At 39.6% G+C, this 18,573-nt stretch overlaps 1 protein-coding gene across 6 annotated transcripts in view; it reads right to left on the minus strand.

Moving 5' to 3' along the window:
- usp34 (ubiquitin specific peptidase 34) overlaps positions 1–18,573 on the minus strand; it is a 381,006-nt gene that overhangs the window by 56,870 nt on the left and 305,563 nt on the right. For 4 of the 6 annotated variants that reach the window (XM_087991428.1, XM_087991429.1, XM_043696072.2 and 1 more), the window contains 9 exons: positions 16,844–17,012; positions 16,666–16,740; positions 16,072–16,235; positions 15,511–15,583; positions 9,177–9,281; positions 9,025–9,069; positions 8,378–8,482; positions 7,651–7,798; positions 6,289–6,923 (listed from right to left, as the gene is read on the minus strand). In XM_087991428.1, coding sequence (XP_087847554.1) covers positions 6,289–6,923; positions 7,651–7,798; positions 8,378–8,482; positions 9,025–9,069; positions 9,177–9,281; positions 15,511–15,583; positions 16,072–16,235; positions 16,666–16,740; positions 16,844–17,012 — 1,519 coding nt within the window. The remainder of the gene's footprint in view (positions 1–6,288; positions 6,924–7,650; positions 7,799–8,377; positions 8,483–9,024; positions 9,070–9,176; positions 9,282–15,510; positions 15,584–16,071; positions 16,236–16,665; positions 16,741–16,843; positions 17,013–18,573) is intronic. The other 2 variants (XM_043696074.2, XM_043696076.2) reach the window with 2 other exon arrangements.

Raw genomic sequence — 18,573 nt, forward strand, 5'->3', positions numbered from 1 at the left:
GGGTAGAATCAGCCGTCTAACAACTTCAGCATCTTATTTGACCCCATTCTGAGGTACTATCAACCATTACCATAAAGATCACTTATTTCTGCCTCCATAGAACATTGAACAGTACAGGCTCTTTGGCCTTTGATGTTGCGTCGATCTGTGGAACCAATGTGAAGCCCATCTATCCTACACTCTTTCATCGTCATCCAGACATTTATCCAATGATCACTTAAATGCCCTTAAAGTTGGCGAGTCTACTACTGTTGCAGGCAGTGCGTTCCACGCCCCTACTACTCTCCGAGTAAAGAAACTATCTCTGACATCTGTCCTATATCTATCACCCACCAATTTAAAACAGTGTCCTCTCGTGTTAGCCATCACCATCCAAGGAAAAAAGGCTCTCACTGTCCACCCTATTGAACCCTCTGAGTAACTAATATGTCTCAATGGAGTCACCTCTCAACCTTCTCTCTAGTGAAAACAGCCTCAAGTCAGAGTCATAGAGATGTAGAGCATGGAAACAGACTCTTCGGTCCAACTCATCCATGCCGACCAAATATCCCAACCCAATCTAGTCCCACCTGCCAGCACTCGACCCATATCCCTCCTAACGCTTCCTATTCAGATACCATCCAGATGTCTTTTAAATGTTGCAATTGTACTAGCCTCCATCACTTCCTCTGGCAGCCCATTCCACACATGCATCATCCTTTGCATGAAAAAGATGCTCTTTAGGTCTCTTTTATATTTTTTTCTCTCTACCCTAAACCTAAGCCCTCTAGTTCTGGACTTCTCCACTCCAGGGGAAAGACTTTGTCTATTTACTCTATCCATTATCCCTCATGACTTTATAAACCTCTATAAGGTCACCCCTCAGCCTCCGATGCTCCAGGGAAAATAGCCCTAACCTATTTAACCTCTCCCTATAGCTCAAATCCTCCAACCCTGGCAACATCTTGTAAATCTTTTCTGAACCCTTTCAAGATTCACAACATCTTTCCGATTGGAAACAGACCAGAATTGCATGCAATATTCCAACAGTGGCCTAACCAATATCATGTACATTCGCAACATGACCTCCCAACTCCTGTACTCAACACTGACCAATAAAAGCAAGCATACCAAGTGCCTTCTTCACTATCCTATCTACCTGCGACTCCACTTTCAAGGAGCTATGAACCTGCACTGTAAAGTCTCTTTGCTCAGCAACACTCCCTAGGACCTTACCATTAAATATACAAGTCCTGCTAAGATTTGCCTCCCCAAAATGCAGCACCTCGCATTTATCTAAGTTAAACTCCATCTGCCACTTCTCAGCCCATTGGCTCATCTGATTCAAGATGTGACCTCAGCGTTTCCTCATAAGACCTTCCCTCCATACCAGGCAACATCCTAGTAAACCTCCTCTGAATCCTTTCCAAAGCTTCAACATCCTTACTATAATACGGTGACCAGAACTGTACACAATACTCTAAGTGCGGCCACACCATAGTTTTGTACAACTGCTGCATAACCTCGTCGTTTCGAAACTCAATCCCTCTACCAATAAAAGTTAACTCACCATATGCCTTCTTAACAAACCTATCAACCTGGGTGGCAACTTTCAGGGATCTACATACATGGACACAGATCTCTCTGCTCATCTACGCTACCAAGAATCTTACCATTAGCCCAGTACTCTTGATTCTTGTTGCTCTTTCAAAAGTGAATCACCTCATGCTTTACCACGTTAAATTCCATTTGCCACATCTCAACCTAGCTCTGCAGCTTATCAATGTCCTTCTGTAATCTGCAACATTCTTCAGCACTATCCACAATTCCACTAGCTTTAGTGTCATGCGCAAACTTAATAACACATCCTTCATGCCCTCATACAGGTCATTTATAAAAATGACAAACAGCAGTGGCTGCAAAAAGATCCTTGTGGTATGGCACTAGTAACTGAACTCCAGGATGAACATTTCCCATCAACCACCACCCCTAGTCTTCTTTCAGCTAGACAATCTCTGAGCCAAACTGCTAAATCGCCCTCAATCCCATGCTTCCATATTTTGTGCAATAGCATACCGTGGGGAACCTTAGCAAATGCCTTACTGAAATCCATATACATCACATCAACCGCTTTATCCTCATCCACCTGTTTGGTCACCTTCTCAAAGATCTCAATAAGGTTTGTGAGGCATGACCTACCCTTCACAAACCTGTTGACTATACCTAATCAACCTATTCCTCTCTAGATGATTATAAATCCTATCTCTTATAACCTTTTCCAACACTTTACCCACAACAGAAGTAAGGCTCACTGGTCTATAATTACCAGTATTGTCTCTACTCTCCTTCGTGAACAAGGGAATAACATTTGCTCTCCTCCAGTCTTCTAGCACTATTGCTGTAGACAATGACGACATAAAGATCGAAGTCAAAGGCTCTGCAATGTCTTCCCTGGTTTCCCAGAGAATCTTAGGATAAATCCCATCTGGCCCAGGGGCTTATCTATTTTCACAGGGAAAAGACTTTGTCTATTTATCCTATCCATGCTCCTCATAATTTTGTAAACCTCTATAAGGTCACCCCTCAGCCTCCGACGCTCCAGGGAAAACAGTCCCAGCCTGTTCAGCCTCTCACTATAGCTCAAATCCTCCAACCCTGGCAACATCCTTGTAAATCTTTTCTGAACCCTTTCAAGTTTCACAACATCTTTCCGATAGGAAGGAGACCAGAATTGCACGCAATATTCCAACAATGGCCTCCCAACTCCTGTACTCAATACTCTGGCCAATAAAGGAAAGCATACCAAACGCCTTCTTCACTATCCTATCTACCTGCGACTCCACTTTCAAGGGGTTATGAACCTGCACTCCAAGGTCTCTTTGTTCAGCATCACTCCCTAGGACCTTACCATTAAGTGTAAGTCCTGCTAAGATTTGCTTTCCCAAAATGGGACACCTCGCATTTATTTGAATTAAACTCCATCTGCCACTTCTCAGCCCGTTGGCCCATCTGGTCCAGATCCTGTTGTATTCTGAGGTAACCCTCTTTGCTGCCAACTACACCTCCAATTTTGGTGTCATCTGCAAACTTACTAACTGTACCTCTTATGCTCGCATCCAAATCATTTATGTAAATGACAAAAAGTAGAGGACCCAGCACTGATCCTTGTGGCACTTCACTGGTTACAGACCTCCAGCCTGAAAAACAACCCTCCATCACCACCCTCTGTCTTCTAACTTTGAGCCAGTTCTGTATCCAAATGGCTAGTTCTCCCTATATTCCATGAGATCTAACCTTGCTAATCAGTTTCCCATTGGAACCTTGTCGAACACCTTATTGAAGTCCATATAGATCACATCTACTGCTCTGCCCTCATCAATCCTCTTTGTTACTTCTTCAAAAAACTCAATCAAGTTTGTGAGACATGATTTCCCACGCACAAAGCCATGTTGACTATCCCTAATCAGTCCTTGCCTTTCCAAATACATGTACATCCTGTCCTTTTAAATTTTGCCCCTCTCACTCTAAATCTATGCCCTCTCGTTCTAGACTCCCCCACTTCAAGGAAAAGATCATGTATATTTACCCTATCCGTGCCCCTTGTGATTTTATAAACCTCTATAAGGTCACCTCTCAGCCTCCTGTAGGAAGTCCATGTCCCTATCCCCCAATAGAGGATTTGGTATCACTCTCCAAATTTTCTCAAGGGCAATTGGGGACTGACAATAGACATTGTTCTGCCAATGATGTTCATATCCCAGGTTTAAATAAGTATAAAAATGGAAGCAGTGGAAGCAAAGTAACTTGTTATGTGATTTTATTAAATATGACCCTAGAACATACCCTAGAACTTGCCGAAAATGGATGCCAGAAAGTGTTCAATTTCTTAATATTGGCATCCAACCTCTTGATAAGTACAAAAAGTCAGAATAAAACGTGATACTATTTTTCCAATTGTAATTACCATGTGCTGGGAAAGCCTGTGTTTCTTTTACTTTTAATAGACAAAATGGACTGGGAAGCTTTAAAAGGTTAATTAGGTTCAAAGAAATGCTCATTGACCTAGAGTTCTCAAAGGGTTGAGCTGCTAAGAAGCAAAAGGGTAAATAAAACTCCACTGCCATGGGATTGGGTTTTGTCTGTTTTCTTTTGCAGGTAGTCAATCCAAATGCCTGGCAATTCAAACGTTTAGAAAACAACAAATACCTCACTCTGAATGCAACAGTTTTAGCTTAGTTAGTCTTTCAACAGTTCCTGGTCGTGAATGATGTTTCGGAGATCACATCAGAGAGAGTATTACTTTCTATGTTATAAATTTGGAAGAGACAGAACACTGAAAGCAGGAAGAGTAAGAAATTATGAATTATTTCTTTTGAAGTGCTGACAGAGCCGAGCAGATCATTTAAAGGGGTCAGTGAGGGGAGTCTCTAGTGACTTTGCATCATTGAGACAGCTGTGACCAGAATGAGACAGGTTCATAATTTGTTCCTTGTCAGTGGCAATGTATCCAGGGACTTCTGGACGGAATAGATCTGCTTGTGAATATGACTCAAAAGCCAAAATAATTCAAAGTTTGGGTGAAGATTTGTAGCTCGGGTTCTCGTTGTTGTGGTTCTGTTCGCCGAGCTGGAAATTTTTGTTGCAAACGTTTCGTCCCCTGTCTAGGTGGCATCCTCAGTACTTGGGAGCCTCCTGTGAAGTGCTTCTGTGGTGTTTCCTCCGGCATTTATAGTGGCCTGTCCCTGCCACTTCCGGTTGTCAGTTTCAGCTGTCCGCTATAGTGGCCGGTATATTGGGTCCAGGTCGATGTGTTTGTTGATGGAGTTTGTGGATGAGTGCCATGCTTCTAGGAATTCCCTGGCTGTTCTTTGTTTGGCTTGCCCTATAACGGTAGTGTTGTCCCAATCGAAATCATGTTGCTTGTCGTCTGCGTGTGTGGCTACTAAGGATAGCTGGTCGTGTCGTTTCGTGGCTAGTTGATGTTCATGGATGTTCATGTAGTGTACAAAATCCCATGCAAGGACTGCACAAAACACTATATAGGACAAACAGGAAGACAGCTAACGATCCGCATCCATGAACATCAACTAGCCACGAAACGACACGACCAGCTATCCTTAGTAGCCACACATGCAGACGACAAGCAACATGAATTCGACTGGGACAACACTACCATTATAGGGCAAGCCAAACAGAGAACAGCCAGGGAATTCCTAGACACATGGCACTCATCCACAAACTCCATCAACAAACACATCGACCTGGACCCAATATACCGGCCACTACAGCGAACAGCTGAAACTGACAACCGGAAGCGGCAGGGACAGGCCACTATAAATGCCGGAGGAAACACCACAGAAGCGCTTCACAGGAGGCTCCCAAGCACTGAAGATGTCACCTCGACAGGGGACGAAACGTTTGCAACAAAAATTTCCAGCTCGGCGAACAGAACCACAACAGCCAAAATAATTGCATGAGAAGTGCAATATCATACAAAATGGAGGCAGACTGGAAAGACTAAAATCACATGTGCGATAATACATCTGTGCAAGTAGTAATGCAAGTACATTATGTAAGTACATAGAGTATTTTATTGTGCTCAAGGCAAAAATTTTAAGTATTGAAAATGTGTTGCTGGAAAAGCGCAGCAGGTCAGGCAGCATCCAAGGAACAGGAGAATCGACGTTTCGGGCATAAGTCCTTCTTCAGGTATTCCTCATTTGTTAATTAATGTTTGAATTATGTTGATTTTAGTTAGTTTGCTATAATAAAAGTTTTAAAAAGTAAAATGTTGTCCATTGGGATTTTTTCCATTGATATTGTGGAGTTTCCCTTCTTTTAAAAACATTATTGGTCTCTTAATAATGTACGTATAGGTCATATCAATTTATTAACGTCAAGTGTAAACAAATGTCAAAGATGTCCATTGTGATGGGCAAATTATTTTAGAATTTGGTTTAACAAACAACTTATATTAATAAAGCATTAGAAGTTTAACTTATTGCACAATTATGTCAGAAAGCTGCTGGTTTAGATTCAAAAAATCAAAAATACATGAGTTCCACCTGTGCTACATTAATAACATGTTAAAAAAATATATAACAAATACACATACTGGTCATAAAAAATCATATACGACTTCAAAAATGAATCTTATGTTTGTATTAGAGATCCAGCATGCAGGACTGTTCTAATGCACTTTCTACTAGATTATGTTATGCAACACTTCCAAGAACAGCAAATTCTGCTTACTGAAATACATGAAGTCCAGCTAGGCTGAGAACTAGTAAATTGATACAAAACACTTACCGCTGGGTACTGGCTTGCATGAGGTGTTAGATTTTTGAAAGCCCATTGAATATTCTGATGAGAAGCTAACTGCCGTGTGAAAGCAGAGGATTGTTCACAACACAGGCGTAAAATTCCATAATATGCTGGTAGCATCCCTCGGTTAAAGAGAACAACATCTTGGTCGTCGTGATCAGCCAAGATGTAATTAAAAGCAATGTTTTTTGTCACTATAGGATTCTGTACAATGAATCGCACATTTTCTGGGCAATCCACACATACATTGTACCAGAAGATGAGCAGTGCCTGTTTATTGTGGTTTGTTGCAATAGCAGGTTCAGACAGCTTAGGCTGGAAGAGATTCCAGAGGTCCATGAAGTAACTAGAGAACATGAGCTTCTCAGTCTTCGAGACCAAACAGTACGTCATGAAGCTAAAATAAGGAACTAATTTTGTGGTGCCATGGACAGCAGCATCAACATATAATTTGGCTCTTGAAAGTAGACCCAGAAGAATATTGTACACCTGATGGAGGACAACAGTAGTGTCTGGACTAAGAGGTAAATCACGAGTAGGATTATGCAAAGAACGTGTTGATCGGAACATCTGACGGAAAGAATTGCTTGGAATGAGAGAAACCAAAAGGTAAGCTGCAGCTGTAAGGAATGAACAAAATTACAATCAATATAATGGATCACAATATTTAGCTACACACAGTGATTGTGATACAGTTATCACTTCGTGACTCTTTAAAGCAAAAAAAAAAAGACTTGTTTTCAGATAGATTTATCACAAGCACAGGTCAAGCCATATTACTTTCCAGCCAACAAAGTACTTTTCAGAGTATAGTTCACTGATGTAGAAAAAAGGATAGCGAATGTGTATGCAGGAAACTCCCACAATTATGAATTCGACAATGGTCAAATCAACAGTTTGATTGAGTGATAAATATTATCCAGGATATTGAGATAACTACTACTGTACTCCTCTTTGAAATAATGCCATGGGAACTTTTACATCCACCTGTATGAGCAGACAGAGCTTCAGTTTTAACATCACATCTGTTAAATGGTATACTTCCTACGGTACAGCACCAGAGTATCAGCCCTGACCTTTGTGTTTCAAGTACCGGAGATCTGAACACACAATCATCTGACTCAGAACAATATTACTATGAACTGAGCCACTGATTTATTATTCAAAAACAAGAACCTTGGCACGGAATAAAATAAATATTAAATAAGGCCACATAGGCAACCATTGCATTCCACGCTATTTTACCAAAGACCAGTGAAAGTGTGGTTAACGATGGAAAGGCACAAAATTTCAAAAACATTCAATTACAAACTAGAACATTAAAACATATATCTAGCACCGACTTACATGTTCTGACTCGAGGGTAGTTGTGTGCCAACAAAAAACGCTCCACCCAGTTCTCCATGTTTTGGAGTACCCAGCTATGAGCTAGCTTATTGCGAGGTGTTTGCATTGCCAGCCAATCTAAGCACTGAGAAGGATTATATTCAATAACCTAATCAAACAGAAGAGAACACGTGTTAATTGTCTTAATAACCTAAAACACAATTTGAACTCTTCCAATAGATAGTGCAACTGTCAGTATTCAATTACGAAAAGAACTTTCATTTGCTTGAAACTCTGCAATTACGTACTTAACTCATACCGAAACCAAAATATATTGTGAATAATTGTGTGCTTCAATATAGCTATTAAATCAACCATAACATTTCTGAAAAAAATAAATTCAGTTCTACAAATTCCATACTTTGTGAAAATTAAACACCTTAAAGTTTGTGCGAAGATTTGTAGCTCGGGTGCTCGTTGTTGTGGTTCTGTTCGCCGAGCTGGAAGTTTTTGTTGCAAACGTTTTGTCCCCTGGCTAGGCGACATCATCAGTGCTTGGGAGCCTCCTGCGAAGTGCTTCTTTCAAAGAAGCACTTCGCAGGAGGCTCCCAAGCACTGATGATGTCGCCTAGCCAAAGGACGAAACGTTTGCAACAAAAACTTCTAGCTCGGCGAACAGAACCACAACAAACACCTTAAAATTTACATTTTTGCAATACATTTTACCAAATTAGTTTTTTACTCATACCTCCCAAATTCTTTGAAGAATGCAAGATGCAAATGGAGGCATTCCAGGTGGTCCGCCAGCAAACTCCATCAACATAGAAAGCAGTTTAAAGAAAGGCTGTGCGGCCTAGAAATAATATGAAGTATACAGTGTTTATAGATGAATAATGCATTTGATTAAAAGATCCCTTTGCTGCAAAACTTAAGTGACCAGGAGACTGTTTTACTCTCAATACATCAGCATTCTGAGGCACTCAAGAATCTGAACCACATAAATATGGAAAATTCAATCTGTGATCTATGGGACATTTGTTCATTTTAGTCAGACTGGTGGTAGGGCATTACAATTGACCTCAAGAAAAGCCTGAATTAAGATGTGAAAAACTGGACTAAGTATTAATTTGCTATTTAGATCACATATTCAAAATTGAATGTCAGGTGACATCAAGAACTGGTTTAGCTTGCTGCCATACTATATTATAAGAGCTCACAATGTGTGTAAATAAAATCCACTTGGGCAAGGACTGAAAGGCTAGTAGCACACAAGAGGCCTACAGATTATCGCCTTCAGGAGAAACAGTATACTTGACAAATAAAACATAAGATGCTGTGAAGAAGCTGTAGCACTTTTTCTCAAAGTCAAGAAATACAACAATACAACAGACATACCTCAGGAGTCAGCTTTGCTATTGATGTGAATAGCATGGACACAATCTAAACACACAAAGAGAGAACGGTATTTAAAAACATTTGTAAATTTCTCCCCCAGCCCTATAACAAATATCTATTCAAATAAAAGCAGTGGTCCCAAATATGCATACGTGTTCTGAAAGGCGATTGTTATAACGGCAGAGGCTGAAGATCAAATTGCATGTCTGTCTGATGTTAATACCGTCTCGGATATGTTGAAACAAAAATGGGAAACCCTGAGAAAAACAACCAGAATAACAACTATCAGAAAAGGGCAATAAATAGGCAGCATCCAGTGATAGACAGCAGCAAAATTTCAAATAACTACCAATGAACAAAGCATTTTTGACACATGTCCTAAAATGCACATCTTGAGACAAAAACAAATATAATAAAGACCCATTTTCAGTACAGGGTCAACACAATATAAAGATCAAGTAAGTCTCCTAGAAATCGCTAATTTTGCATCATTTAAAATGTGAAAACATATTTCATTATATAGATGATGCTAACATGCACATTTTAATATTTATTAGCCCAAATGTGAAACTGACAAACTTTTGCACAGTAGATCTAATAAAAGAACATTTTAAGGATGAAATTTGGCCAGTCTACTGGCTGGAGAGGCAGTGACAACCTAGCTGCAGTCTTTTCTGGGAACACTGTTGGAATAGAATTCCAATTGCAGGCTTCCGTCATTACTAAATTCTGCAGGGGAATATTTTTGGCATAAAACTCCCCTATATAGCGGATGTCTCTGTTAGGAGAACAGAGGCCAGAAAAGGTGCCCACTGCAGATATTGCTGTCATCCAGATGCTAAAGATCATCCCTGGAGCTCCAAGATGTGATCACTGGTCACATTGATTAGATCAGCTCACTGTAAAGGGCAGGAGAGTGACTTCCTATGGATCTTTTGCTAGTTTCCAGGAGGTATGGAGATGGGACAAGGCCTGTAACTGATTACTTAGGGACATTAATTGTCCTCTGAGAGGAAATGCTGTTCTTGACTGCTCCACCCAGACTTAATCGCAACTAAGTCTGGAAAGTGATGTGCTTTCTATTACACATATTCCCACCCCATTATACTGTACTCCACATCCCAGCTTCTCCTGCCGAGGATGCATTAGATGTGCACAAGTTTTGCCCGAAGTTTTCAGGGAACAATACAACATTAAAAAGAATTTCATTTGATCCCATCCTTCCATTAGTTAGTAAATGAAAGAAAGTTTTTTTTCAATGAACAGGAGGGACAACTTTTAAACAGAATGTTTTAATGGTAGTATGAATTAATTTGGAAAATCTAGACAATACATCCAACATTTCTTTATCAACTGTCGAAATTATTTAGAGTTGTATGATGATCACTAGGAAATCAGTTTTCAGCCATGATGTTATGCAGTAATAAATTTGGGTATTTGATGAGTAAAGGACAAGATGATATTACTGTTTGTTTTTAAATAAGCAGCAGTTGGAAAGAGAGCACGAGACAAGACTTGGGGGCAAGATCTAATGGTATTAATTACCTAAGCAGGCAAGTGACTTGTATTTGTTAATCAGTAAATTAGGGCACTGGTTAGGGCAAAGAAAGATCGTAAGATTAAAGTATTAAATTCATTTACTGTATTCAATTATTTAAAACTACAAACAACCATTGAATAATAGTCCAAAACATGTACACTAAATAGTTAAGTTAAAAATCACATAACACCAAGTTATAGTCCAACAGGTTTATTTGGAAGCACTTGGTTTTGCAGCACTGCTCCTTCATCAGGTGGATGTGCAGCAGGACCATAAGACACAGAATTTATAGGAAAAGCTTACAGTGTCATGCGGCTGAAATATATTAAACAAACTTAGATTAAGTCTTTCACCTTTTAGAATGGTTTTGCTAGTTTAGATTCATTAATATATAATTTAATTTATTTTAATTTAATTAAACTTGTACTTGCAGAATTACACCTTATTTTGCTCAAAAACTGCATCATCCATGTAAAATTCTGTAAATCCCACTTTACAAATAGAATCAGTGTGACCCAACATTGGGACACAGATAGACTTTAACTTCACACCTTCAATATATTATTTGAGCTGAGATGGCACCTATTGTTAAAAGCTTTTTTGAGAATGTAACTTTAACAAACTTCTGGGATTTACGTATGAAGGAACTGAAACATGATTGTTCTAAAAGATCAAAGCTAAATTTGTTTAATATGACACTTTATGACACTGCACTTCTCTTGCTATAAATTCTGTGTTGTATGTTTCTGCTCCACAAACACCTGATGAAGAAGCAGCACTTCGAAAGCTAACGCCTCCAAGTAAACCTGTTGGACTATAACCTGGCATTGTGCGATTTGCTTGAATTTGACTTGATGCCATGAAATTTCATTGGGGCCACCGTCAAATGTTAAGGTTACTAATGTGATTCCCTCACGACTCTCTCTTACTGTGCTGCTAATGGGAAAGGACAAACAGGGATGGTAATGCTGTTGTCTGGTTGCTGTTTGTAAGCTATGATTCCATGAATCTAGTTCCAGAGACAGGTCTCCTTATTTGAACACGAGGCCACGGATATTGCACTCCAAGGTCTTTGGTCAACAACACAGGAGCAGAATTAAGCCACGTGGCCCAACGGAACTGCTCCAACAATTGATCATGGCTGAAAGGTTTCTCATACCCATTCTCCTCTTTTAACCTTTAATTCCCTTTCTAATTAAGGACCTATCACTGTCTTAAATACATTCAATGATTTGGCCAACACAGCATTACATAGATTCACCACCCTCTGGCTAAAGAAATTCCTCCTCATCACAGTTTCAAAGGGTTGTCCCTTCAATCTGAGGCTGTGCCCCCAGGTTCTAGTTTCTCATATTAGTGGAAGTATCTCTATTTCTACTCTGGGCAGGACTCCGTATTCCGTGAGATCCTCCCCACACCTCACCTCAGCCTTCTAAACTTCATCAAGTAGAGTCAAGAGTCCCCAATCACTTCTCTTATGACAAGCCCTTCATCCCTGCAATCCTTCTTGCAAACCTCCTCTGAATCCCCTCTACTGCCAACAAATCCTTTTTAAGATTTGAGACCCAAAACTGCTCTCAATATTCCAAATTCAATCTGATCAGAGCCTTATACAGCCTCAGCAGCACATCCCTGCTTTAGTATTCGACCCCTCATGAAATGAATACTAGCATTGCATTCACATTCCTAAATGCCAAATGAACCTGCGTGTTAACATTAAGAAAATCCTGAGCTAAGACTCCCAAGTCCCTTTGCGCTTCAGACTTCCAAAGCCTTTCCTCATTTAGAAAGGAGTGTACACTTCTATTGTTCCTAATAAAGTGCATAACTTCACACTTTCCCACATGGTATTCCATCTGTCATTTCTTTGCCCACTCTCCTGCCCTGTCCAAGTTACGTCTGCAGTCTCCTCACTACTACCAGTCCCTCCACTTATCTGCGCCTCACCTGCAAACCTAGCAACGTTATCCTCAGTCCCTTTGTCCAAATCATTAATGTCTAACATAAGCAATGTGGTCTCAACATTGACCTCTGTTGCGGTCACTAGCTGCCATCCTGAAAAAGTCTCCTTTATCCCCACTGTCTGCCTTCTGTTAGTCAGCTAATCTTCCATCCATGCCAGAAGTTGATAAACTCTAACTAGTTTGGTGTCACAAGGATCATTGCTGGAAGCTTCGATTATTTAGAACCCATATTGATAACCCAGATGAAGAAACTAACCTTACGAAAGGAAAGTTTGCTGGTGACAAAGACTGGTAGGAAAGCAAACAATTAGCAAGGAGATACAGACAGATTAAATAAGCAGGTATTAAATAAGTCTATTGGTACAAACATGTGGATGAAGACAGTTAGCATGCTATCTGCTTGCACGTGCTACTTCGCTTCACATTTTGTGCCCACAAAGCCGGTTAACAGCATTTAATAAAAAAGCCAAAGTACAAGTTTCTCTTCATCAAGAGCGTGTCTGTTTGCCAAGATCTCCTTATAATAGCACGTTGAAAGTTTAGCCCTCTTCATCCAAGCTAAAGTTTCAGAGAATATTTAGTCTTCAGATATGCAGTGTGCAGGCCCAAACTTTCAGCTCTGGGAAAATGGTTCCATTTCCATTTAAATACCTCAGGAAAACTGAAAGTTAAAGCAGTAAACACTGACAAAATATCTGGAGTGGAGCCCAAGGACAAACTGATAATTAAATGTCACCTTTTTACAACTCCTGTTACCAATCCAGTACAAAGTCTGCTTCATGTTCCTTTGGACTCAACCTGGAAGGTTGTGCTGGCGACCCTGATGTTTGGACAGTTCAGGGTCCATATAAATTTTGCCCAAGTTTGCTCCATGGAGAAGACACTCCAGTTTTGTTGTAGAGTTTAAGGAAGGTGACCATCATAATGCAAACTATCACCTCACTGGCTGCCATCAATGAGTTTACAACAACTTGGCAGACAGAGTACAAGATGGGAAAATGCAAAGGGAAGAACAGAAAAGCAGAATATTTTTTAAATGGAAAAACACAAATAATTCTGTGATAGAGGGATCTGGTGCTTTTGATCATGGAATATAAAACTTTAGCATACAAGTAGGTGGCACGGTGGCTCAGTGGGTGGGTGGCACGGCGGCTCAGTGGTTAGCACTGCTGCCTCACAGCGCCAGAGACCCGGGTTCAATTCCCGCCTCAGGCGACTGACTGTGTGGAGTTTGCACGTTCTCCCCGTGTCTGCGTGGGTTTCCTCCGGGTGCTCCGGTTTCCTCCCACAATCCAAAAATGTGCAGGTTAGGTGAATTGGCCATGCTAAATTGCCCGTAGTGTTAGGTGTAGGGGTAAATGTAGGAGAATGGGTCTGGGTGGGTTACGCTTCGGCGGGTCGGTGTGGACTTGTTGGGCCGAAGGGCCTGTTTCCACACTGTAAGTAATCTAATCTAATGTAATCTAAAGTAATTAGGAAAACAAATGGAAGGTTGGCCTTTATGCAAGGGGAATGGACATTAAAATAGGGACGTCTTGTTATAACTAAACAGGCATTGTTGACTACAGCCAGAGTAAAGTTTTGGTCATCTCACTTATGGAAGGATATATTAACTGGAAGGCAGTTCACCACAAGTTGGCAAGTTTGGTTCCTGGGATAAAGGGGTTGTTTTACAGGCAAAGATTGAGTAGGTTGAGCTGATTTAGATCTTAGTGAATCATACAAGGTTTGAGGCATCTTTAGAAAGAGGTTTTTGAATATGTTCAGTGTTGAGTTAGACATATCTTTGATTGACAAGTTAAGGGTTACAGGTGGACAGGCAGGACTATAGAATTAAGCATACAATCAGAGCTGCCATGATCTTCTTGAATGAGCGGGTTTGTGAAGTATACTCCTGCTCTGATAGGCAGGCCTGCTACAAATCTCAACAAAATGATCCACATGCGGCATCTGGTATTTATCACCACTGGACTGTGTTTGAAAGCTTTTAGTTGTTATCAAAACGAACATGTATATATTTATAGGGGAATTAAATATTTACAAAGTATTAGTACATCTAAAGAAATTCATGTATATCATCAAAATTAAATGACCTGTAACTCTAGAGCTAAGCTCATAAGAGATCAGGAAAGGAATCTGACAGGCATTCAGAATATAATAAAATTGAATAAAATACATTTTTCTGAATACATTCTATTAACAGTTATGACATTCTTGTTTTGGACATTCTTAAATGATGTTTGATTTCTGTACATACAGTGAGATACAGCTAGACATGGAGGAAATACTACAACAATGCGGCACGGTGGCACAGTGGTTCGCACTGCTGCCTCACAGCGCCAGAGACCCAGGTTCAATTCCCGCCTCAGGTGACTGTGTGGAGTTTGCACATTCTCCCAGCATCTGTGTGGGTTCCCTCTGGGTGCTCCGGTTTCCTCCCACAGTCCAAAAATGTGTAGGTTAGGTGAACTGGTCATGCTAAATTGCCCATAGTGTTAGGTGAAGGGGTAAATGTAGGGGAATGGGTCTGGGTGGGTTGCGCTTCGGTGGGTCGGTGTGGACTTGTTAGGCCGAAGGGCCTGTTTCCACACTAAGTAATCTAAAAAAAATGCGTGGGGATAAAAGTTTTACAGTAGTTTATTATATTTCTCAACAGGCTTGTTAAACAATGGAGTTTTCTTTGAAACAGTTATCGGGATCAAAAAATGGGAATAATTCAGATTACTACAAAACTTGAATTGGAAAACTGACTTGCATAACCAGATCCGGAGATAGAAAATTAAGGCAATTGTTGCAGGATTTCAATGCATACAGCCCACAAATACATTAGCAATAATATCATTGAGTTTTAAACAATTGAACATTTACAATTTCCTGTTTAATTCTGTAACATGAATGAAGAATAGGTTTTTGGCGCAATCCTATGCTGTCATTGAAATCTTATGCAAGGATTTTTAAAAGAAATAAAGAAATATATATCACCAGTTCTATGTCTATTGACGATACCTTGCCTCCTGTCAAGGCAGCCATGTCATTCTGTGACAACGTAAGGTGCCTATTTTAAAAAAGACAGAATTAGAAAGTACAACTATTAGTGTTGAATACAGAATGTTAATACTGGGATATGACGCAAGTGTGTATACTTTAGTATTATAAATCTCCATTTCTTGATAAATAAAATGTTACATTTTATAAAATTAAATTTAAAAAGTTGGACTTATTACTTTACTTTCAAATTCAAATGACTGCACTTGCAAACAGAAATACCACTGAATTTACAGCTCATATACAAATTACCTATCCATGGCAATTTAATAAACACAGCTACTTTTTAAAAAATCCTCGAAACAAAGTAATTTAAAACAAACAGTTCATTTTTAAAATGGTTAAATATGTGCAAATAAAAAGACCAACACCGTCATAATTCTAAAATATAAAACAAATACTTCACTAGATACGTTTGCAAGGCTGTGGGGAAGGAACTGACAAACAGAAGTAATTGGAAAGCTCTTGCTCTGTGTGTCTACTATGCTTACGCCTTACCTTTCAGACCGAGACTGTTCTACTAGAAGTGCAATCAAGGCTATCATCTTCTCCAATGCTGCAGGACGGTATTTCTCTTCTGTTAAAGATAAAATATCTTCCTCCTCCTCTTCTTCCTCACCCTCTTCTTCAGACAATACCTCAACTTGTGGCTGGGGAAACTGCTAAAAAAAATCAAATACGTAAAAATATAAATGGCAAAGATTAGTTTTTTACAAATTGTCATTAAGAAGAATCATCTCTTCCCTGAGCCTGTAACTAATCATTAAAGCAATTTTTTGTATAATTTACTTAAAGGAATCACTGCAGTCAACTACAATGCATGAGCAAATGTTTTAGCACCATCTTATGTGCTGTAAAGAACAAACTAATTCAAAATGAAATATAACTTCAAAATTGATGGCAAAACTGATTCTATACACTCAAAAGAAACTCAACAAAATGTAAAATTAAAAACATAATGTTGGTAACTATAGCAAATTAGATTACATGGCTACCATAGTTTAGAACAAAACTATCATAATTTAGAGAAACTGCTACACAATATTACATTATGAAGTTCAATTTTATTGTGAATGATTGAAAATTTCTTACATTCTCTGGTCCCTTTGTTCCCATGTAAAAATGTACCATTGTCGATATAGCTTGCAATGACAAAAGAAACTGGCTCTGAAACAAATAAACAACAGTAGAGTTATGTGAAAAAATGGAGTGAAACATTTAATTGCTCCTCCCTTTAAAACTCCAAAGAATGAATATCTGTTTAAGTTACCTCTTCCTCTCCCATTTTTGCAAACTCAAACAAGAATGCAAAATATTCAGTGAGATGTTTGCTGTGAGGTTTGACTCCATGTTCCATAATAGACAACAGCGTCTTCACAAATCTAGTTACACATGAACGGCTTCCAATATCTTCAACTGGACCATCCATGTCATCAGAGCTACAAAGGCAGAGATCAAGGTATGTCAAAGACATTGTCCAAATCAGTGTAAAGTATTCAAACACAATAAAATCTTAAATACGGCAACAACTTTATAATTGCATCTAAACTTCTAAAATTAAAGATTTGAACCCTTTACAAATATTCACCTGAAAATGGAACCTCATAATTAACCACAAAATTGGTGTGATTTTCCATTTCTTAACTGTTAAACTAGATTGAGACTCAATTGATCTGAGACAGTCATTGCACATAAATGTTTTCACTTATCCAAATATAATTTATATTTGTAAAGTAGTTCTACAAATCAGTTGGTGAACCCAAAATAAATTGTATGAGGAGAATAAGAGTCCTTGACATTACGGTCACATTTGACCAAGTATGGCGCCAAGGAGCCCAAGCAAAACTGAAATGAACGGGTATTGGGTGTGAACTCTTTGCTGGTTCAAGATATACCTGACGCATAGGATAATGATTGTGGTTGCTGGAGGTCAGGCATCGCTGTAGGACTTCCACAGGGTAGTGCTGTCAGCCCAACCATCTTTAGATGTTTCACCTACAACCTTCCCTCCTCTATATGGTCAAAAGTGGGAATGTTCAGCACCATTCACGAATCCTCAGATATTGAAACAATCCATATTCAAATGCAACAAGATCTCGACAATATCCAGGCTTAGGCTAACAAGTAACATTCACATCACACAAATGCCAGGCTATGACATCTTCAATAAGAGAAAAATCTAACTACCACCTCTTGGCAATACTGAATTTCCCACTAACAACATCCTGGGGGTTACAAGTGACCCAAAACTCAACTGAACTTGCCATATAAACACAGCAGCTTTAACAAGAGTAGGTCAGAGGTAAGGAATAAGGCAGCGAGTAACTCACCTAATTATCACAAGACTATTAATCGAAAGATCTAAAGCAGTTAATCGAAAACTCAACTGAACTTGCCATATAAACACAGCAGCTTTAACAAGAGTAGGTCAGAGGTAAGGAATAAGGCAGCGAGTAACTCACCTCCTAATTATCACAAGACTATTAATCGAAAGATCTAAGGGAAAGTTCTGGGTTCTGATCCTTGTTCAGATCTCACGTATGGCAGATGTCCTCATCTATAAGGCACAAGGCAGGATTGTGATGGAATGTTCCTCACTTGCCTAGATGAAAATGCTTGATACCATCCAGGACAAAGCAGCTCACTTGACTGGCACCACATCCATAAGCATCCACAGCCACCACTGACGCTCACCAGAAGCAGTGTGTACTATCAACTGCAGAAATTCACCAAAGATCTAAAGCACCTTCTAGACCCATGGTCACTTCCACCTAGAAGGACAAGGGGAGCAGATACATGGGAACAGCACTATCTGCAAGTTCTCCCCTCCAAGTCATTCATCATTGTGACTTGGAAATATTTCACCATTCATTAACTGCAAATGGAATTCTTTACCTAAGGGCATAGTTGGTCCACCTACAACACATGGACTGCAACAGTTCAAGAAGGCAGCTCACCACCATCCTCTGTAGCTCAGTGGTTAGCACTGCTGCCTCACAG

Source organism: Chiloscyllium plagiosum, unplaced genomic scaffold, assembly GCF_037043375.1.
Source record: "Chiloscyllium plagiosum isolate Xiang-an unplaced genomic scaffold, Cpla_swu_hap1 HiC_scaffold_10, whole genome shotgun sequence".
Lineage (NCBI taxonomy): Eukaryota > Metazoa > Chordata > Chondrichthyes > Orectolobiformes > Hemiscylliidae > Chiloscyllium > Chiloscyllium plagiosum.